The 23,529-nt window shown below is 44.8% G+C and overlaps 1 protein-coding gene across 1 annotated transcript in view; it reads left to right on the forward strand.

Moving 5' to 3' along the window:
- Positions 1 to 17,461, forward strand: part of PANK2 (pantothenate kinase 2) — a 35,223-nt gene extending 17,762 nt beyond the window's left edge. Inside the window, 6 exon segments of the mRNA XM_025398749.1 lie at positions 2,189 to 2,541; positions 4,324 to 4,577; positions 6,224 to 6,400; positions 10,431 to 10,554; positions 12,198 to 12,323; positions 16,903 to 17,461. Of these exon segments, the coding sequence (XP_025254534.1) occupies positions 2,189 to 2,541; positions 4,324 to 4,577; positions 6,224 to 6,400; positions 10,431 to 10,554; positions 12,198 to 12,323; positions 16,903 to 16,953 (1,085 nt within the window). The 3' untranslated portion in view covers positions 16,954 to 17,461.
- The last annotated feature ends 6,068 nt before the right edge of the window (positions 17,462 to 23,529 follow it).

A 23,529-nucleotide genomic window follows, 5' to 3' on the forward strand; every position in this document is an offset into this window, starting at 1 on the left:
TTTTGTTTCCCCATGGTAGCCACCCTAAACCTACATCTTGGATAGAACACCCCTACGTTCTCTGTCTCACCTTCATAGCTGATCCCAGTTTTAATAGCATTCCTTTTTTGAGGCTTATGCATGGTTATTGCCTCTGTAAACCTAGTTCTGCTCCTATCTCTTCTTGGTTCCCAGAATTATTTTTAAAAATAATATATCAATAAACCCAAATCTTTTTTTTTTTTTTCTGAGGTGGAGTTTTGCTGTGTTACCCAGGCTGGAGTGCAGTAGTGCAATCTCAGCTCACTGAAACATCCACCTCCCAGGTTCAAGCAATTCTCCTGCCTCAGCCTCCTGAGTAGCTAGGATTACAGGTGCCCGCCACCACGCCGGGCTAATTTTGTATTTTTAGTAGAGATAGGGTTTCACCATGTTGGCCAGGCTGGTCTCAAACTCCTGACCTCAGGTGATATGCCCTCCTTGACCTCCCAAAGTGCTGGGATTACAGGTGTGAGCCACTGCGCCTGGCCTAAACCCACATCTTTAGTAATTTCTAGGATTTAGGTTGGGAGGGGAAGCATTTACAGATGCTCTTTGATGTATGATGTTTATGCTACATTCCATAAATCCATCAGAAGTTGAAAATACTGTAAATCAGGTGGGGCGCAGTGGCTCACATTAAATTTGAGCCCTCATTAAATTGGGACCTTCCATATGTCTGTGTAGTCCATTTTGATCCAATCTCTTCGGGCCTTCTTTTTCTTTTTTTTTTTCTTTGAGATGGAGTCTCGTTCTGTCGCCAGGCTGGAGTGCAGTGGTACGATCTCGGATCACTGCAACTTCTGCCTCGTGGGTTCAAGCGATTCTCCTGCCTCAGCCTCTGGAGTAGCAGGGACTACAAGCGCACACCACCATGGCCAACTGATTTTTGTATTTTTAGTAGAGATGGTTTCACCATGTTGGCCAGGATGATCTTGGTCTCTTGACCTTGTGATCCACCTGCCTTGGCCTCCCCAAATGCTGGGATTACAGGCGTGAGCCTCCAAGCCTGGCCCTTTTTTTATTTTTATTTTTATTTTTTTGGGGATGGAGTCTCACTCTGTCACCCAGGCTGGAGCGCAGTGGTATGATCTCGGCTCACTGCAGCCTCCGCCTCCCGGGTTCAAGCGATTCTCCTTTCTCATCCTTCCTTAGCCTCCGGAGTGCTAGGATTATAGGTGCCCACCAACATGCCTGGCTAATTTTTGTATTTTTAGTAGAGACAAGGTTTCACCATGTTGGCCAGGCTGGTCTCGAATTCCTGACCTCAGGTAATTCGTCCGCCTCGGCCTCCCAAAGTGTTGGAATTGCAGTCGTGAGCCACCGCGCCTGGCCCCCTTCTCCTTTTTTTTTTTTTTGGAGACAGAGCCTCACTCTGTTGCCCAGGCTGGAGTGCAGTGGTGCCATCTCAGCTCACTGCAGTCTCCATCTCCCAGGTTGAAGCAGTTCTGTTTTGAATTCCCGAGTAGCTGATACTACAGGTGCACGTCACTGTGCCTGGCTAATTTTTGTTTTTTTAGTAGAGATGGGGTTTTGCCATATTGATCAGGCTGGTCTCAAACTTTTGACCTCAGGTGATCCACCCATCTTGGCCTCCCAAAGTGCTAAGATTACAGGCGTGAGCCACTGTGCTTGGCCTAAAGGACATTTTGGGAACCAATGTTAACATAACATCTATTGAAACCTTTTATTTTTGGGATATCAGATTTTGAAAGATAAATTGACCATTGGAGGTTATATGTTACATAGGGTTGGGAATTTCCTGTTTCTAGTTTGCTGCTAAACCAAAACTCTGAAGTCTCAAATTTTTTTTTTTTGTTAAACTAATAGGAAAGATATCTTTTCATTCTGAATCTTTGTTTTTCACAGTTGAGGCTTATGAGTAGTCAGCTTGTTATTGTTAAAGTATTTCATAATGCAGTTTGGGCTTGTCAGGATGATTGGGTTGGCTCAATACTTTGATATTTTTATTTTTCATCTTTGCTGTAGTATTTCTTTTTAAGTTGTGCATCTAAATCAAGACAGAATCACAATTCTTTGCCCCAAAACCTTTTTGTGTAGAATTATGTTCTTTGGAAACCCTAGGGTTTGAAATAAGTTGCTACTGTGGTAAGTGTAAATTTAGTTTTCAGAAAAAAGCTGTGCTGACTTATTTTTCTTCCCCGTTTAGTTTTTCCATGGTTTGGCTTGGATATCGGTGGAACTCTGGTCAAGCTGGTTTATTTTGAACCCAAAGACATCACTGCTGAAGAAGAAGAGGAAGAAGTGGAAAGTCTTAAAAGCATTCGGAAGTACCTGACCTCCAATGTGGCTTATGGGTCCACAGGCATTCGGGACGTGCACCTCGAGCTGAAGGACCTGACTCTGTGTGGACGCAAAGGCAATCTGCACTTTATACGCTTTCCCACTCATGACATGCCTGCTTTTATTCAAATGGGCAGAGATAAAAACTTCTCGAGTCTCCACACTGTCTTTTGTGCCACTGGAGGTGGAGCGTACAAATTTGAGCAGGATTTTCTCACAGTATGCATTTTTTAGCTTATATACAATTTATGGTAATTTGATTGTTAAAAATAATTCCAGTAGCAAGTGGTGAAATAATTTCCATCTCTAGTAGAACTTGAATTTTCTTGAGTCAAATGAAGATTAAAGGGTACACTAGTGATAGAAGTTAGCCGTCTAGAGGTGGTTGTATAGTTCAGATATATGGATATGGATGACAATCAGAGCCACTAAAAGGGTAGCATTTTGTTGTTCCTTTACTATGAAAAATTAGGGCATCTGCTGTATGTTGAGGAAGAAACTACCTACAAGGAACATCATTAGATCATGAACAATGAGATTGAAATATAATTTTTAAAAATCATTTCATGTCATGAAATTGTTTTCAATCTTGTCTACCACATAATTTCTCTTGTCTCCCTCAGTTGTTTCCCGGCATGTTCACCAACTGAAAAAATAAGGAACTCTGGTCAAAAGTGGTGTTTTCAGGCTCAGGGCTGGTCTGAGATGGGTAACTGCAGAGCCCTTCTCTCCCAGAATGCTTTCTGATGTGTTCTGTGCTGCACACTTAACTGGAGTCTTGCCACCATGTCTGGCCCCTGGGGCGTGCTGCCAGGCGCTCTGTCTTGCTTTTTTTGAGTGAACACTGGAGAACATTATGAGCAAGGCCTTGAGGCTAGGTCCTTTCAGGGTGGATGGTGGGGGTAGGCCAGAGAACTGACAAATGAATTGGCCAAGATCCTGACCTTCAGGGTGCAATACAGATTGAAAATGTCTTCAGTGACTGACTGTTTTTCTGTCGCTTAATGAGAGAACATTAGTCCAAAAGAGATTCTGCCTTTTTTTTTTTTTTCTTGAGATGGAGTTTCACTCTTGTTCCCAGGCTGAAGTGCAATGGCACGATATCGGCTCAACACAGCTTCCACCACCTGGGTTCAAGCAATTCTCCTGCTTTGGCCTCCCAAGTAGCTGGGATTACAGGCATGTGCCACCACGCCCGGCTAATTTTGTATTTTTAGTAGAGACAGGGTTTCTCTGTGTTGGTCAGGCTGGTCTCGAACTCCTGATCTCAGGTGATCTGCCCGCCTCAGCCTCCCAAAGTGCTGGGATTACAGGCGTGAGCCACCACGCCCGGCCAATCCTCTTCATTTTTAGTTGCTATACAGTGCTCCGTAATACAAATAATAACTTAGTCATTCCTTTATTATTTAAATGAAATTAATTGATTATAAAACAGCTCAAATTTTGACTGCTAAAATTCCCCTCCCTCCCAAGAAGCTGTAGCTGGTTTAGATAGTGAAAAAAAAAATCTTACCTTCTAACTGGATACTTTCAGCCTTTTGGCTTCAGATTGTTGAATAATGTATGGCCTCTTTTGATACTGCTCCAAAGTCTTGAGATGGTCCTCTGTCACAGTCCTTGTGGCCCCTGCCCTGTGTCACCAGGTGGTTTCTGATAGTGCTGTGGCCTGAGCTGCGCTTCAGCCCCATTGTCCCTGTAAGCAGAGATCTGGATTTCTGCTTGAAGGTTGATAAATACTGTGGGTTTTTTTTTGGTCACACTTATTCAGCTGCTGCAGTAGTTTCTATGTAGAGTGTATTTGGCTCTGTGGTAGCAGGAGTCTGTCTCAGCATTCTATCCCTATGTTTGCTCCTAAATCTGTTCTTAAAGCATGCACAAATAATACACATCTGTGAGTGCACTTTTATGGTTTGTTTCACGTAGTGGGGATGTCTTACTGAATGGAGTTTTTGTTTCTCTTGGGTTATTAAAAAGTCTGAGTACATTCTTATTTCATTACAGATAGGTGATCTTCAGCTTTGCAAACTGGATGAACTAGATTGCTTGATAAAAGGAATTTTATACATTGACTCAGTTGGATTCAATGGACGGTCACAGTGCTATTACTTTGAAAACCCTGCTGATTCTGAAAAGTGTCAGAAGTTACCATTTGATTTGAAAAATCCGTATCCTCTGCTTCTGGTGAACATTGGCTCAGGGGTTAGCATCTTAGCGGTATATTCCAAAGATAATTACAAACGGGTCACAGGTACTAGGTAAGTTGTATATAAAACTCATTGTTTATTCTTAGTATCATAACGGGCTGAGTTTTCAGGTATTACATATAACTAACTATACCTTCGAGAACCTGCTAGGTGAAAGATTTAAGTGTTTCTAGATTATGCAAACAAATGTTTCTCTTTGAAAATTCTGATTTTATGACCCAGTTTTCTTTAATCTCTACCGTTCAAGACTTACTATCCTAGGTGTTTCCTAAACGGTCGCGCCAGCAGACTCGTTGTAGCCCTTGCCCTCAGATAGTTTATGGTGTGCATACACAAAGTAGCTAAAGTTATTAGGCAGCATCTGTAAGGAGAAGGCATGGGAAAGGACCTAGCTTTGAAACCTGTGTAAATTTCATGGTTCTACACACACATATGTGTGTGTAGAATAATGATTTATTCTAGGTATGTGATTTAGAAGTTGATCTGTACTAATCAGTAGAAAAATTATTGAGGGAAGGTAGTATGAAAAGAGAGGATTAGCCAGGCGTGGTGGCTCATGCCTGTAATCCCAGTGCTTTGGGAGGCCGAGGCAGGTGGATGACTAGGTCAGAAGTTCAAGATCAGCCTGGCCAACATGGTGAAACCCCATCTCTAGTAAAAATACAAAAATTAGCCGGACGCAGTGGCAGGCGCCTATAATCCCAGCTACTCAGGAGGCTGAGGTGGGAGAATTGCTTGAACTCAGAGGGTGGAGGTTGCAGTGAGCCGAGATTGTGCCACTGCACTCGAGCCTGGGTGACAGAGTGAGACTCCGTCTCAGAAAAAAAAAAAGAAAAGAAAAGAGAGAATTAGGGCCGGGCACAGTGGCTTACACCTGTAATCCCAGCACTTTGGGAGGCTGAGGCGGGTGCATTGAGGTAGGGTGTTAAAGACCAACCTGGCCAACATGGAGAAACCCCGTCTCTACTAAAAATAAAAAATTAGCCGGGCATGGTGGCACATTCCTGTAATCCCAGCTACTTGGGAGGCCAAAGCAGGAGAATCACTTGAACCAGGAGGCAGAGATTGCAGTGAGCCAAGATCGTGCCATTGTACTCCAGCCTGGGCAACAAGAGCTAAACTCCATCTCAAAAAAAAAAAAGAGGATTAGATGAAAGAAAATGTTTCGGCTTAAGGGTCAGAAGTCACTTCAGGAAAAGCAGAAAAACAGGGATCTGGGGTTGGGATAAACAAATTTTTTAAAAAGCAGTTGTGATTTAAATAGAGGAGTAATTTTTTTGTGACAAAACACATTGCAGGAGGAGTATGATGGGGGGTGCACTGATAAGCCAGGGTGACAAGGTGCTCAGATGAGAATGACTCAGGGAATGTACTTGGAGAGGGAAGGGGAGGAGGTGTTAGCATGACCCCAGGCGTGTAGGGCTAATTTGCACTTGAGGCTCTTCATACTTGGCAGCCAGCCAGACTGCTCTGGGGACATGGGCCCTGTATTTTGGACTTTGCATGTTGGCTCACATGCATATGTGTCTTAAAGGTATATATCAGGCACCTTATCTTTTCACAGACTTGTTTCCTACCAGTGACATTCGCATGATTGGGTTGGATATGTGAATATGGTTTTGGGTTCATAAATGTTAACTTCCTGTTCTTATTTTTTAAAATGTTACAATACTGTGTTACTTTTTTTTAAATCATAGTCTTGGAGGAGGAACTTTTTTTGGTCTTTGTTGTCTTCTTACTGGCTGTACCACTTTTGAAGAAGCTCTTGAAATGGCATCTCGTGGAGATAGCACCAAAGTGGATAAACTAGTACGAGATATTTATGGAGGGGACTATGAGAGGTTTGGACTGCCAGGCTGGGCTGTGGCTTCAAGGTAAGGGGGCATGTGTGTTCTAAGAAATACAGGAGGGCTGGGCACAGGGGCTCATGCCTGTAATCCCAGCACTTTGGGAGGCCGAGGCGGGCAGATCATGAGGTCAAGAGTTCGAGACCAGCCTGGTCAACATAGCGTAACCTCGTCCCTACTAAAAATACAAAAATTAGTCGGGCATGGTGGTTTGCACCTGTAGACTCAGCTACTTGGGAGGCCTGAGGCAGGAGAATCACTTGAACCCTGGAGGCAGAGGTTGCAGTGAGCTGAGATCACGCCACTGCACTCCAGCCTGGGTGACACAGTGAGACTCTGTCCCAAAAACAAACAAAAGAAATACAGAGATAAAATAATGGGCATATTTTTTAAAAAAGCTCTATTGAGATATAATTTACGTACTATAAAGTCACCTGTTTAAAGTGTACAATTTCGTGATTTCTAGTATATTTACAGGATTGCGCAACCATCACTGTAATCCCAATTTTAGGACATTTTTATCATCCTAGAAAGAAACCTTATATTCATTAGCTACCACTCTCCATTCCCCCCATAGCCTCTGTCAAACAGTAATTTATTTTGTGTATGTAGGTTTGCCTCTTCTGAACATTTAAGTGGTATCATACAGTATGTGATCTTTTGTGATTACTTCTTCGTTTAGCATAATGTTTTCAAACATTCACATTACAGTGTGAATCAGTACTTTATTCCTTTTTATTGCCAAATAATATTTCTTTTTTCTTTCTTTTTTTTTTTTTCTGAGACGGAGTTTTGCTCTTTTTGCCCAGGCTGGAGTGCAATGGTGTGATCTCGGCTCACTGCAACCCCCGCCTCCCGGGTTCAAGCAATTCTCCTGCCTCAGCCTCCTGAGTAGCTGGGATTACAGGCATGCGCCACCAAGCCTGGCTAATTTTGTTTTTTTTTTTTTTAAGTAGAGAAAGGATTTCTCCATGTTGGCCAGGCTGGTCTCCAACTCCTGACCTCAGGTGATCCGCCTGCCTCAGCCTCCCGAAGTGCTGGGATTACAAGCGTGAGCCACCGTGCCCGGCTGCCACATGATATTTCATTATGTGGATAATACTACATTTTATCCATTTATTGGTTGATGAACATTTGGGTTGTTTCCTTTTTTTGGTTATAATGTTGAACATTTATGTGTAAGTCTTTGTATGTATGCACATATATTTTTAATTCTTTTGGGTATATACCTGAGAGGAGAATTGCTGAGTCATATGATAACTTAATGTTTAATCTTTTGAGGAACTGCTACACTGTTTTCCAAAGTGGCAGTCCCATTTTACAGTCTTGGCAGGTTATGAATGTTTAAATTTCTTGTCAACACTTACTGTCTGTCTTCTTGGTTTTAGTTGTCTTAATAGGAGTGAAGTAATATCTTGTAGTGTTTTTATTTTTTAAGAGGCAGGGTCTCGCCCTGTTGCCCACGTGAGTGAGAGTGCAGTGTTGTGATCATAGCTCATTACAGCCTTGATCTGGGCTCAAGTGTTTCTCCTGCCTCAGCCTCCTGAGTCACTAGGACTATAGCTGTGCACTGCCTTGCCTAATTTATTTTTTGTAGAGATAGGGTCTTTCTATGTTGCCTAGGCTGTCCTGGTCTCAAGTGATCCTCCCACTCCCACCTTGGCTTCCCAACATGTTGGGATTACAGGTGTGAGCCATCACGCCTGACTGAACACCTTTTTTGTGTGTGTGGCAAGGTCTCGCTCTGTTGCGCAGGCTGGAGTGCAGTGACACCATCTTGCCTCACTGAAACCTCTACCTCCTGGGTTCAAGCGATTCTCCTGCTTCACCTCCCAGGTAGCTGGGATTACAGGCACACCTGCAAATTATGCCAACATGCCTGGCTAATTTCTGTATTTTTAGTAGAGGTGCGGTTTCGCCATGTTGGCCAGGCTGGTCTCGAACTCCTGACCTCAAGTGATCCACCCATCTCAGCCCCCATGCTGGGATTACAGGTGTGAGCCACCGTGCCCAGCCCGAACATCTTTTCATGTGTTTACTGGCCATCGCGCTGTAGTCTTTGGAGAAATATCTGCTCAAGTCTATTGCTAAGTTTTTAGTTGGATTGTCTTTTTATTATTGAGTTCTGGATACAAGTCCCTTATTAGATACATAATTTGCAAATATTTTGTCCCATTTTGTTAGTTGTCTTTTCAGTTCCTTGACGGTATCCTTTGCAGCATGGAAATTTTAAATTTTGATGAAGTTAATCTTATCTATCATCTATCACTTGTGCTTTTGGTGTTATATGTAAGAAATCTAAGATAATGAAGAATTGCCTAATTTAAGATCATGAAGAATTTTTTTTTTTCTTCTGAGAGTTTTATAGTTTTAGCTCTTTTATTTTATTATTATTATTATTATTTTATTTTATTTTGAGATAGAATCTTGCTCTGTCACCAGGCTGGAGTGCGGTGGCGCGATCTCAGCTCATTGCGACCTCCGCCTCCCGGGTTCAAGCGATTCTCCTGCCTCAGCCTCCCAAGTAACTGGGACTACAGTGCATACCACCACGCCCAGCTAATTTTTGTATTTTTAGTAGAGGCAGGGTTTCACCATATTGTCCAGGATGGTCTCATCTCTTGACCTCGTGATCCGTCCGCCTCGACCTCCCAAAGTGCTGGGATTACAGGCGTGAGCCACTGCGCCCGGTGGTTTTAGCTCTGATATCTAGCTCTTATATTTGATCCATTTTGAATAACTTTTGTGTATGATGTGAGGTGGAGGTCCAAGTTCATTTCTTTTGTGTGTGGATGTCCAGTTACCCTAGTACCATTTGTTGAAAAGATGATTCTTTCCCTGTTAAATTCTCTTGCCCCCTTTGTCAAAAATCAGTTGACCATAGATGTTTGGGTTTATTCCTGGACTCGATAAGTTCTGTGCCATTGATATATATATCTGTTTTTATGCCATTACCGCATTGCCTTGATACTGTAGCCTTGTATTAAGTTCTGAAGTAAGAAAGTGTGAGTCATCCAACTTGTTCTTTTTTCAAGATTATTTTGGCTATTCTGGGTACCTTGAGGGTATGAATTTTAGGGTTAACTTGGCAAGGTCTATAAATAAGACAGTTGGGATTTTAATAGAGATTGTGTTGAATCTTTTGGCCAGTTTGGAGAGTATTGCCATCCTAATACAGAGTCTTCTGATCCAAAAAGATGGAATGCCTTTCCATTTATTTAGATCTTTGCTTTCTTTCAACGGTGTTTTGTAGATTTTATTGTACAGGTGTTACACTTTTGTTAGATATATCTGTAAGCGTTTTATTCTCTGATGCTATTATGAATGAAATCGTTGTCTCCATTTTGAGATCGTTTAGAAGTATAATTGTTTTTCGTATGTTGGGGCACATGGCTTTTACTAATAGAAAAATCACTTATATACATGCTTGTTTACTAAGTTTAGACACTTGGTAAATGCTGTTGATTTCATTTTCTGTGTTTGTAACATTTGCTCATTGGTCATCACTTCCTTTTCTGATTGGCAAATTATTGTAGCAGTTCTGCTCGGCATGTACATTGAAGTACTTTTATCTTCTAGGGAAACCTGAAACTCTTAAGTAGCTCACTCTGGGACTCAGCTGTCTGTGCTTTGCTCTGCTCTGCTCTGATGGAACAGTTTACTGGATGTGCATGTGACCATCTGAGTGGAACAGCTGTGCAGTTGAGGTGAATGGCTGTTAGAGGTGTTGTCCTGGAACTGTCTGGTTACAGGAGCAATGGTGCCTTCCAGTGCATCTGATGAGATTCTAACTGAATGTGTGAATATCTGGTATCAAAGCTCGACTTCAGTAGAAACCGCAGGGAAAGCTGTCTGCTCATTTAGATTGTTTGAGGGCTCTATTTGAAGCTGCATTTCTCTTTGAGCAGATGCTCCATTATTGCAAAATAAAAAGTTTGAAGATTTCAACAATGTTGCCCTAAAAGCTAATTTTATTTCAATAAAGTAACATTCAAGTTCTGTTGGGCTTTGTTGCTTTTGGTTTAGCAATGGGAATCTTTTTTTCCCCCCATCACAGCTTTGGAAACATGATGAGCAAGGAGAAGCGAGAGGCGGTTAGTAAAGAGGACCTTGCCAGAGCGACTTTGATCACCATCACCAACAACATTGGCTCAATAGCAAGAATGTGTGCCCTTAATGAAGTAAGGGGACATGGGTTTCTTTAATTGCTCTAAGGAAAAAACTGAACTTAAGTGGGCCCCACCATATGTCTGTCTTCTCAGAACAGTGCCTAAATGTAGTCATTTGCGGTGGGGTTTGTTTTAGCACGAAATTAAAACTCTTCAAATACAGATTAATCATCTTCTTCTTTTTTTTTTTTTAACTGAAGATAAACATTGCTACTTGTCTAGAGGTAAAATGACATATTTTGAGGACAAAGTAGAGGAAGAGTAGAAGGTAGCCAGTGTTCCAGATACTGGGGACTGTTGGGGGTGATGATGGATAACGATGCTGAATGTAGACTCCACACTCACCGCTGAGCTCTAGAGGCCCTAGGGAGGAATCCAGAGGAAGTCACTGAAGCTGGGAGAAGACTGAGCAGGCCGAGGAGTGCCCTCGTTGGCTCCCCCACCTCAGCAGAACTGTGTCTTTGTGCTTTCAGCTTCTTTACAGTGCTGCCTTGTAGCATTCAGGTCAAGCAGCATTGTACAGGGCTATGAAAGAACCAAGAATGGGCTGCCCTTGGGGAAAGAGGATCTAGGATCCAGTTGGTGCAGCTTATGGCTTGTCCCTGTGTGTACAGTTGTTAAATTATTCTTTTATTTTTATTTTTAAAAAGTTATCCTTTAAATAGATGATACAGGCATGGAGCTTAAAAGGAAACCTCAAAAGGCACAAAGGATTTGTCTCATTTTAAGTGAAAAAATACTGTATCAACATCAAGTAATTAAACATTTCTTTGTTTGAATATCATAACTACTTTTTTTCTTTATTGTATGTTCCCTTTCCTGTGCTTATGTATTTTCAGAAATTTTAGTTGGTGTGCATACCACAATTTGTATTTTGTACTTAAATATTACACATTTCATGGCTGTATATTTATTTGATCGAGTTATTTTCTATTAAACAACATAGAGCTTGGCATTCGGTTGCTTGCTGATAACTTGGCAGTAAGCATTTTTAAGCATGAAGTTATTCTTTGGTTGAATTTTATTCTTGATATGGGGCTTACTTAGGAGTGAGATTTCTGGTCTACAGAAATGATCATGCTCATGAATTTTGACATTTATCGTCATGATGCTTTGCACAAGGGCTGCACCAGTTTAGATCATCTTTAGCAGTGAATGAGTGGATTAATTTTACTGCAACTTTACTGACATTGGTAGTGGAATTTCAGTTGCTTTTTTTTGCTAGCTTAATAGGTCTAAAATTTTACTTTGATAACAAGTGGTTTGATTTTTTTCCCTGTGTGTTATATTGCTTGTATACTTTGCCTGTTTGTGTCACTGTCCTTCTTTTGGATTGGGGTCATACTGGTTTTTGTTTGTTTTTTTAACTTCTCTGTATAAAACATTGTATTCAAAACTAGTTATTACTGGTCATATTTAATACAAATGTTTTTCCTAATCTGTTTTCCTCTCCTGTGACATTATCTAGCATGCTTTGCAGTGGGTCCAGAGTTGTCTGGGGATCAGGTTTAAGTAGCCCTAGACCAACTGGACTAAATTTGATCAGCAGTCAAATTGTTGCTAAGAGCTATGCACATGGTGCTCTATTTGGGGTAGCTTTGATGAGAAAATAGGAATTAAGATGACAACTAATTGCCTTTTTTTGGTGTGCTCAGAACATTAACCAGGTGGTATTTGTTGGAAATTTCTTGAGAATTAATACGATCGCCATGCGGCTTTTGGCATATGCTTTGGATTATTGGTCCAAGGGGCAGTTGAAAGCACTTTTTTCGGAACACGAGGTAAGCTGACTTGTTCTTTGTGATATATTATGTACACAGAGGGCTTGCGGGTCACACTGTCATGGAACTTGAGGTAGAGGGTGGAGGTGAGATGGGCTGCAGTGTTTCTTTTGTTTTTTGTTTTTTCGAGATGGAGTCTCGCTCTGTCACCCAGACTGGAGTGCAGTGGTGCAGTCTCGGGGCTCACTGCAGCCTCCGCCTCCTGGGTTCAAGCAATCCTCCCACCTCAGTCTCTTAAGTAGCTAGGATTACAAGCGTGCGCCACCACACCCTGCTAATTTTTGTACTTTTAGTTGGCCAAGCTGGACTGATCTCAAACTCCTGACCTTAAGTGATCTGCCCTCTTTGGCCTCCCAAAGTTCCAGGATTACAGGTGTGAGCCACTGTGCCCACCTTTTTTGGTAGTTTAACTTTGTAACATTTGAAAGCTGTTTCTTCCCTGATACTAATGCAAGGTAGATTTTGGGTTAATTTAATTGTAAGCTTAGGAATTTTAGAGAAAAACCTTTGATGAACATTCCCCTATATTTCTGATGCCACATTTTTGTCTGAACTGTCCTTTATATTTTTTCTATTGCACTGACTGTGCCATTACTCTGGGTTCTGGTTTTTTTCATTTTTTTCAATGCCAATTTTTATATATTGTAATTCTTGTGCCAGTTATTTAAGATGCATGTTGTAAAAATGAATAGATCAGTAAACCTGTCAGATTAGAACCACACTATCATAAGAACTTAAGTACAATTGTAGACAGGCTGGAAATGATGGAATGGAAAATAATCAGATTGCTCAACCTCATAGCCTGTCTTGGAAAGCACTCTTACTTTTCCTGTTGGGGAAAAGAAGCAGAGGTGTGGAAAGAGGATAGGGTTCGTTCTTCCCTTCTTGGTTGTGGGTTAATTGAACTATTATTTCAACTGTTCTTGGATTTTAGATATTGTTATGATGAACACTTTTCAGAATTGTATTGCATATTTAGTTAAATAGTCTGTATCAATTAAAGGAAATCAAAGTCCAGTTAGTAGCACAGATTTGAAGTGCTAGATTACTTTTTCTCTTTAAATTGCTTTAGTTCATAGTTGAAGTCCAAAGTACACAAATCCCCTTATCAAAAAGCTTAAAATTGAAGTCATCTAACTTAGTTTTAAAATTCTAGCATTACTGTATTTGTAAACCAGCACTGAATTGCCATTAAGTTTCTTACAGTTCATAGTGTTTCTGTATACATCTTTTTTTTGTGATCTCAGATTTATTTTATTTTGCTTTGTATTAGAATTTTAAAAACTCGAATGTTAGATCTTTTTCTGCTTTATTTCGCCTCTTGTTTAACCTTTTCCTAGGTAGAACATGGAGATTAGTTTTTTAAGTTAACCTTAAAAAAACCACAAAAAACAGGCTGGGTGCGGTGGCTCATATCTGTAATCCCAGCATTTTGGGAGGCTGAGATGGGCAGATCACCTGAGGTCAGGAGTTTGAGACCAGCCTGGCCAACATGGCAAAACCCCATCTCTACTAAAAATACAAAAATTAGCCGGGTGCAATGGCGGGTGCCTGTAATCCCAGCTACTCGGGAGGCTGAGACAGGAGAATCTCTTGAACTTGGGAGGCGGAGGTTGCAGTGAGTTGAGATCACACCACTGTACTACAGCCTGGGCAACAGAACGAGACTCTGTCTCAAAAACAAAAAACAAAACAACAAAACAGACAAAAACACCAAACAGGCCAGGCGCAGTGGCTCACGCCTGTAATCCCAGCACTTTGGGAGGCCGAGGTGGGCGGATCACCAGGTCAGGAGTTCGAGACCAGCCTGACCAACATGGAGAAGCCCTGTCACTACAAAAAATACAAAAATTAGGCCGGGCATGGTGGCTCAAGCCTGTAATCCCAGCACTTTGGGAGGCCGAGGCGGGCAGATCATGAGGTCAGGAGATCGAGACCATCCTGGCTAACACAGTGAAACCCTGTCTCTACTAAAAAATACAAAAAACTAGCCGGGCAAGATGGTGGGCGCCTGTAGTCCCAGCTACTCGGGAGGCTGAGGCAGGAGAATGGTGTAAACCCGGGAGGCGGAGCTTGCAGTGAGCTGAGATCTGGCCACTGCACTCCAGCCTGGGCGGCAGAGCGAGACTCCGTCTCAAAAAAAAAAACAAAAAAACACACACACACAAATTAGCTGGGCGTGGTAGCACATGCCTGTAATCTCAGCTACTTGAGAGGCTGAGGTGGGAGAATCGCTTGAACCCGGGAGGCAGAGGTTGCAGTGAGCCGAGACGCGCTACTGCACTCCAGCCTGGGCAACAAGAGCGAAACTCCATCTCAAAATAAAAAACAAAACACCAGACCGATACCGTCATGTCATAATAGTTATAAGCCCTTTGTGAAATTCTTGGTTGCATTTTGTCCTTATTGCTCGCTGACTTTGTTTTTCCCACTGGTTAGCTTTGCTGGTCCATTTGTCCCTGTGTTTTCCATTTGCATTCAGGCCTTTGACTCTTTTGTTGATCTCTGTACTTGTGGAACTTTGATTACTTCAGCCTCTCTGAGCCTTGAAATATTTTCTTGCCCTCACATTGAAGTCACTTTAACTTTTCTTGTGAAAGCTTCCTATAGATTCTCTCAAGCCTTTCCTCTTTTCTTCCTTTACTCTCATCTTAGCATGTTATAGTTTATAACCACCTGTTTCTGTCTCGATAGTAGCATCCCAGTCTTCAGTGGACCCCTCTCTGTCTCTCTGTGTATATATATGTATATACAATGGTTGACTTTATCTTCTGTATTTTATTATAAAAGGTACAGAAAGCTACCTAAAACAGACTGTATAGTGAACTATTAAGACAAATACCCTTGCCTCTGTATTTCCGTTGTGCTTTTTCCTGTAGCTGCTGGCTGCCTCACATCACAGATTGGTGTGGCTGCCTTTATTTTATTTATACACACCAAAACCAAAGATGGTCAATATGCCTTTCTTTTATTTGTTTGTTTTTGTTTTTTGAGTTGGGGTCTCACTCTGTCAGCCAGGCCACAGCACAGTGGCACAGTCTTGGCTCACTTTAACTTCTGCCTCCTGGGTTCAGGTGATTCTCTTGTCTAAGCCTCCTGAGTAGCTGGGACTACAGGCGCCCGCCACCTCGCCCGGCTAGTTTTTTGTATTTTTAGTAGAGACGGGGTTTCACCGTGTTAGCCAGGATAGTCTCGATCTCCTGACCTCGTGATCCACCCGTCTCGGCCTCCCAAAGTGCTGGGATTACAGGCTTGAGCCACCGCGCCCGGCCTGTTTATTTTTTAAAAATCCATACACAAGTCTTTCAGGATCTTCTCATTCCTTATTTGGTTATTTATTTTAAAAAGTAGTCTGATACCTTACCTTACGGGTTGGAGACCCTGATGGATTCTGGATCGTTTTAGGATTTACCTCTGATTCTTGCTACCATTCTCTTTTCTGTCATTATGGGGTTTGCCTCGTTTTCTCTAATGTGCTATTCCTGTGTCTTGGTTGTGAGTTCTTGGTTGCATGTGACCAGACTGCTTGCTTCTGGAGACAGCACAGTGCTTGTCCTCTCTCAGCTGCTGCTTCTGTGTCTCAGGAGGGCTGAGGGCTGCCCTCCCTCAGGAACCTCCGTGCTTCCTCAGAGTTTGCTCTTTGTTCTGTGCCTCTCCATGTTGCCTCTGGGTGGTGGTGTTCCTTCCTATGCTCCCTGCTTCTGGGCCAGTGATCCAGGTGTCTGGTGACCACCTGGGCACAGCTGCTTGGCTGCTGTGGGCACCTCAGCTTCTCATGTCCTGTAGGGAACTCACCCACTGGCCTTGCTCTCCACATCTCTTACTCCTGTGTCCCCATTCTCAGGGATGTTGCTCCCCCCCCCACATCCTTGTCCCCTCTGGCTTCTGGGCCAGTAATCCAGGTATCTGGTGACCACCCGGGCACAGCTGCTTGGCTGCTGTGGGCACCTTAGCGTCTCATGTCCTATAGGGAACTCACCCACCGGCCTTGCTCTCCATGTCTCTTACTCCTGTGTCCCCATTCTCGGGGATACTGACCCCCCTCCTGCTGTCCTGTCCTCTGTTAGGGGTGAATCTTGAATCCATCTTATCTCTTACTCTCTCTCCCTCCCCCAGCCCAGTCGGGCTCTCACCGTCTGTGACCCACCCCCCAACTGCACCTGCTTCATTGCACTTCACATCCCACCTCGCCTTCATTCCTTAGTTGTCTAGAAATGCTCCAGGCCTCTGCTGCTTCTCACCTCATTCCCCAGAAATACAAGTCAGTTTCTGTCTCTTACCAGAGGTAACTGAGCTGCTGCTAGCCTCATAGCTCCTATCGGCCCCTCTGCGGGTTTGGTTTTGCTCTTATCACAGTGGTCTGAAGTGCTTGGATAGTCTAGGACATCCAGCCCCCTCCCCAGACAGGGACTCCTTAGGGCATCTGTGCTCCCAGGCTGGCCTTGGCCCTTCTGGGGTGCTCAGGAAATGGGTATGCTGTGTGAAGGGCAGTGTTGGCTTTAACACTAGTCATCACATGTAAGGTGAGCTGAATAAGTCTAAGGAAAATTGCACTTATTTTTGGTGTATTTTCTTTCAGGGTTATTTTGGAGCTGTTGGAGCACTCCTTGAGCTGTTGAAGATCCCCTGATCGTTACCTGGGGAGGGGTTCCTGAAACCTTCCACCATGGGATCTGTGGACTTTCATTTCTTTAAGAGACTTACTCAATTTCATGACTGTGCACTACCTGAAACAAAGTGAGAAAGGATGCGTGTATTTTTCTAAGTCATCAAGATAAATCCTTAAGAATTCAGTCTAAACTGGCAACCAGGAAGGAAAGATATATTAAAAACAACAAAAAAGTGGCCCATGTCCAAGCAGTGTGAGGATTTGCTGTATATAAGTTGCCTGCTTTGTATTTTTGAAATCTCTGCATCACTCACTGGAGATGCTTTAGAAGAGAGCTGCTCTGTGTTCAGTTGACTGTGGTTTTGTGTCCTGTTTGAACTTGCTGAATGTAAGGCAGGCTACGATATGTTAAAATCTAATCACAATTTGTCAGTATGGTCTTGGCAATCATCTGTGCATTACTCTGGTTTGCATTAAGCCTGTGTGTGAACTTAACTGTAAAACATGTTTGATTTCAAGGTTCTGCAAACTTAATTGGGCAGGTTAATTGTGTACCTGAAACTTAACAAGCAGTTTTTGGAAGGGCAGTTCCATGTACTTTACACTAAATCCTGGGAATGAATGTCTGGAAAGACAGGACTTCTTTTCTTGGCAGAATTTCCTTGAGTAGTGGGAGGACTGTTCTGATGAAAGTGGGTACACTGGCAGAACCAGCACAATCTGGAAGACTAATATGAGTCAGAAGGGCCACTAGAATCAACACCTCCTCAGAGGATCAGGGAGAATCTGGTTTTTCTTTCAGGCTAAGTAGAAAAGGAAGAACTGAGGTGTCGGTCAAAGAACTCATGGGGAGTTGGGGGTCCTTCAGGGCACTGTGGCACTGGGAGGTGAGGCTCAGAAGACTGCCTGAGTGCCAGGCTGCAGGTGCTTTTGGTAGGGGCTGAAGCTTTTCTTTCTGCTGTGCAGAATAATTTCAAAAGCCTTTCCCAAGGAGAGAATGCACCTTTCATATCTGAGGTCTTAAGTGGTGCCCATATTGCTGTTGAAGGCAAGGACGGGCCTGTACAAAGCAGCCTTGGACCAGGAAGGAAAACCCCAAGGCTCTGCAGCCTCCCCGCAGTTTAAGGCTGCGGTCAGGGAGGGATGGGCAGGGTGCCAGCCAGCCGCATGGGGGCAGCAGAGGCATCTGCGCTCCAGCTGGGGCTAGGGGAACTGATGTGTGGGTTGTTCCACTAGGCATGGCCACCTCTGCACTTGGGCCTTGGCACTTAGGAAATATGGTGCTGCTGCATTGGGACCTTGGGTGCAGAGCAGGATGGCTGCTGCATGGAGGGTAATTTTGTCCCCTGGACAGTGATTGGTGATCCTCCTCCCTGCTGCTGCTCTTTGCAGGCTCCTGGCCTATAACTACCTCTGATGTCCTAATCGTGAGTTCCTCTGCCCTCCTCTGCTCCCAGCAGCGCTCTTGGTGGTCTCACCCTTCTCCAGTACCCAGCCACCAAAGATGGCACCACCATCCTCCTGTTTGTACCACAGGGTGCTGCTCCCTGGGCCAACTTCTGTGAACTTGCTCACTTCCCATGGAGATCCAGGCCAGGGCCTGCCCCTCTGGGGCCCCTGTGCTGTGGTCCTGCTGCCTCTGCTGTGCTAACTGTTCAGGAGGTTGTCCATTGCTCGACGTGGGGCATCATGCAGCCCTTGCTGTTCCGACAATTTTAACAGAGAAGGAAACTGAAACCCAGATGAGTAAGCCTGCCCAAGGCCACTCAACTGGAAAAGAGCAGAGCTGGACTCAAACCCAGGACTGTCTGTCTCTGGTGCCTGAGTTGGGAAGATGCTGTTGATGTCCCCTTCTGCCTCGCTTTGAGCTTCCTCCTCCATGGGCCCTCCCCCTCCTCTAGAGAAACCAGTCCATTTCCTCATGTTCCACCTTGTGCTTAGCACACTCTGTCACTCCACAGCAGGTTTTTTTTTGTTTTTTGAGATGGAGTCTCACTCTGTCACCCAGGCTGGAGTGCAGTGGTGCGATCTCGGCTCACCGCAACCTCTGCCTTACTCCTGCCTCAGCCTCCCGAGTAGCTGAGACTACAGGCGTGCACCACCGTGCCTGGCTGATTTTTATATTTTTAGTAGAGATGGGGTTTCACCATGTTGGCCAGGCTGGCCTCGAACTCCAGACCTCAGGTGATCCGCCTGCCTTGACCTCCCAAAGTGCTGGGAATACAGGTGTGAGCCCCTGTGCCCGGCCCACAGCAGGATTCTTGGTAGGCCACCAGTGAATCCCATGGCACTGAATCTGGCATTCATCTCACAGCTTTGTCTCAGTTCTCACTCAGCACAGCCCTCTTGCCTGTCCTGCCACCCAGGGTACTAATGTTCTGGCTCATTCTCTGCTGACAGTTAGCTGTGGCTGTCCTCAGCCGCAGTCCAGGGTCTCCCCAAGCAGTCATCAGCAGCACCTTGACTGATTTCCAGGGAACACTTCAGCCGCCCCTTGCCTCTGAGCTCCAGCCCCAAGGCACTGCCTTCTCTCTACATTTGTAGATCTCTATGCAGCATTGTCCACATCCTCATCCCAGCTTACTGCTGTTTCACCACCTCCAGGTTGTGAGGTACCCATAAACTCTGCTGTTACCATTGCCACTTCCCTGTCTTCTCTCAGCAGCTGTCCCTTTCAGTCTGCCCTCCACTAGTGGCCGTGAAGGGGGCTGTGACCGTGGTCCAGGTGAGAAAGGAAGGCCTGAACTAAGATGGGAGAAGTGGATGGCCAGAATGGAAAGATGCTTAGAGGGCTTGTGTTGGGAAGTAGTGACTGGATACAGGGGAGGGAGGGGAGATACCAAGAGGGCACCTGGGCTCATTTGTGGACTACCTGATTTTGAGACTCCAAATAAGCACCGGGTATTTGGATTGGAGATACAGAGCTGAGAATGATCTGCATGTAGGTGGGCAAAGCAAGGGGATTTCATGAGTTCTAAGGTAGGGTGAGAAAAATAATGGCGAGTTGAGCAGTGAAGGAAGAAGCTGCAAAGAAAACGACTGCTCAGGGAGAGGCCGGCCAGGGGCCTGTGGCTCAGGGGACTGAAGGAAGAGGAGCTCTCTGGGCATCTGAATTGAGGTTGCCCACATTTGTTTGCAAGATCCTGGCTGGCCTTGATGAAAGCCAGGAAGCCACAGGGCAGAAGCTGACTTGGAGAGGTCCTAGTGAGGGGTGGTGAGAGCAGCAACAGCCACAGGAAGGCTTTGGATGAAGAGTTTTTTTCTCCTGACACTAGTTATTTCCAGGCCTGGGATATAACTAGGAGCTTGGGGTGGGGGCAGTTCTTCACGGTGGTGTGGCGTGTGGAGGAAACAGACTCAGTTACGCTACTTCGACCAGGTGCGATGGCTCACGTCTGTAATCCCAGCACTTTGGGAGGCGAAGGCGGGTGGATCACCTGAGGTCAGGAGTTCAAGACCAGCCTGGACAACATGGCGAAACCCCATCTCAACTAAAAATACAAAAATTAGCCGGGAATGGTGGTGCGCGCTTGTAGTCCCAGGCATTCAAGAGGCTGAGGCAGAGAATTGCTCGAACCCAGGAGGCGGAGGTTGCTGCAGTGAGCCGAGATTGCTCCACTGCATTCCAGCCCGGGTGACAGCAAGACTGTCTCAAAAAAAAAAAAAAGTTCTATTTCAGGTCACCCTGGTGCTGGTGTTCACGTGGAAGACGGCTTATCTGTATCTAGCTGTTTGCAGAGCTCAGGGACGCCAGGGGGCTTCAGCCTCCACTGTACTCTGCATTCCAGGATTCTCTCTTCTCTGGCTGTGGTGGCCTGGCACTCTCTTCACCACTGTGGCTTGCACACCATGCCATAGGCGGGGACAGGAGCTTCCATCACAGTCACTCAGTACTAGTTACCAGCTCTGATAGAATCACTCACCTTGAGTTTCCAAGTCTTGCTGAAGGTGCTTAAGTGGCACATGGATGTTCCCCCTGTTCAAAGGCATACGCGCAACACTTAAGTATTTTTCAGAATTTGTTTTTATTTACACGTTTGAGTCAATTACATGCATGTTTTATTTTTTAAACAGTGATTAGCAAAATGCATTAAAATTTTAAAATAGCAATTAAATATACAAAAATATAGCTTACAAAAAACTGCGAATGTTTAAAAATATTCTGCAGAATTTTTAGTGTACAAACACGTCTATGAAACCTGAGGCTCAGCATTTCATAAACCTTTTTTTGAGGGAGTTACACAATACCTAGTGAAACCCGAGGGCCAAACTACAAGACAAAAGTGCCCCCTTTCCTGGCAATGATGTCAAAAGACCAAGAGGCGATAGTTACCAGCAACACTCTAGGAAGACCAGCTGTCACCAGAAGGGACTTCCTAACACTTGCCACACCTGCTTCCCCGACTCCCCCGCCCTAGTGGGGGCCTGGGAGGGAAGGGCAGATGGAGAGGAACGGTGTGCAGTGGGCCTGAGACGCAGATCCACCAGGCCTGGGGCTGGCACAGGGAGCTGAGAAGAGCTCCCTCAAAGCACAAACAAGTCCGCTGACACTGGTGGGGCCCTTACAGTCACAGAAGCAGGGACTGGATGGTAAGCCAAAGGTGCTGACGCTTGATCAAAAAGTGGAGTACATCTTTGCATCTTGTAACGATTTGGGCTCTGTAGCTGAATTGGCAAAGTAAGGTTTACTGAGCAAGCCCCTCGTCTTCTGATACCCCACTCAAATGGAAGCACATTCCACAGCACATGGGAATCCCTTACTAATCTTTACTAAAGAACCATGACCCAGCATTTTCCAGTTATCAACTGGATATTTAGGCATGAATCTGGACACGTCCATCTCCTTAAGAAATCTGTAACAGCTACAGGAAAAAACACCCAGGGCCAGAGATTCTACAAGTGCCAGAAGGGTGGAGGTGATAAGAATTTTTTCACAAGTTTTGGGTTAGGGCACCAGTTGCAGTTTTAATCCAGAGGAGGATCTGAGCTGCTGCTGTAGGGGGCAGGTACACCAGGGAGGTGGGTGTGGACAGAGAGGCACTGGGCAGCTGCTGGGAAGCAAGGCACAAGTCTGTGCCCCTACCACCAGGGCTGCCTGGAGGAAGCAGCTCTTTTCATCAGCGGGGACAAAAATGAACTTAAACTAAAAGAATTACTGGCCGGGCATGGTGGCCCAGCACTTTGGGAGGCCAAGACGGGCGGATCACGAGGTCAGGAGATCAAAACCATCCTGGCTAACACGGTGAAACCCCGTCTCTACTAAAAAAAAGTCGGACGTGTTGGTGAGTGCCTGTAGTCCCAGCTACTCGGGAGGCTGAGGCAGGAGAATGGCGTGAACCCGGGAGGCGGAGCTTGTAGTGAGCTGAGATCGTGCCACTGTACTCCAGCCTGGGCAACAGAACGAGACTCCGTCTCAAAAAAAAAAAAAAAAAAAAAGTTGGTGGGGTAATTTCTGTTGTCAAATGGAAAACAAGGGATAAGGGGAAAATTCTGTAGGAAGCATTTTTTTGTGTTTTGTTTTTTTGAGCTAGTCTCAAAAAACTCTGTCGCCCAGGCTGGAGTGCGGTGGTGTGATCTCGGCTCACTGCAACCTCTGCTTCCCAGGTTCAAGGAATTCTCCTGTCTCAGCCTCTTGAGTGGCTGGGATTACAGGCATGCGTCACCATGCTGGGCAAATTTTTGTGTTTTTAGTAGAGAGGAGGTTTCACCCTATTGTCCAGACTGGTCTTGAACTCCTGACCTCAGATGATCTGCCTGCCTCAGCCTCCCAAAGTGCTGGGATGTTGGGATTACAGACGTGAGCCACCATGCCTGACCGGAAGCATTTTCTTTTCAAAGTGTGTGCGTAGAGTCGGGAGGCCAGCCTGGGCAACGTTAGTGAGTTAGGACCTGTCTCTACAAAAAATACGAAAATTAGCCAGGGTGTACACCTGTAGGCCCAGCTACAGACTGAGGCAGGAGGATCACTTGAACCCAGGAAGTTGAGGCTGCAGTGAGCTACAGTGGTGCCACCGCACTCCAGCCTGGGTGACAAGACCCTGTCTCAACAACAAAAAGCTGGGAGGGAAAGGGAGCAGCTTCATGAACTGACACTGGACATTCAGGCATATCCACAGTTAAACATGAGACTCACTGTGTGCTTGCTCAGTAGGTGTCTGCCCCACAAAATAGAAGCCTTCAGTTGCTGCTGCTCAGACTCCTGCATCAAAGACACAAGAGTTTGCCTAAGAGACCACCACAGTTGTAGCCACACATCACCACTGGTCCTCACTTGGAACTGGCCAAGGTCGGGGAGGGACCAGCAGCTGTCCAGGCACCTGCAGAGCCTGCTCAGAGCTGGGAGAGGCCTGTGTACTGCTGTCAGCTAGAGCCTGATCTTGAGCATCCTGTCACAGAAAGTCAATCAGAAAAATCTGGTTGTGCTCTTGGATTAGCTGGGCATTTGGGGTAAAGGAGGGACTGCAGATTCTGATTTGTATAGAAAACTAAACTACTGATGTTGCAATAAAATGAAAGTATGTCTTATTCAACAGGAATGTGATTGCAAAAATATCCCCCAATTCTGGGTTCACATTTTGTATTCTGATTTCTGGGATG

Source organism: Theropithecus gelada, chromosome 10, assembly GCF_003255815.1.
Source record: "Theropithecus gelada isolate Dixy chromosome 10, Tgel_1.0, whole genome shotgun sequence".
NCBI lineage: Eukaryota > Metazoa > Chordata > Mammalia > Primates > Cercopithecidae > Theropithecus > Theropithecus gelada.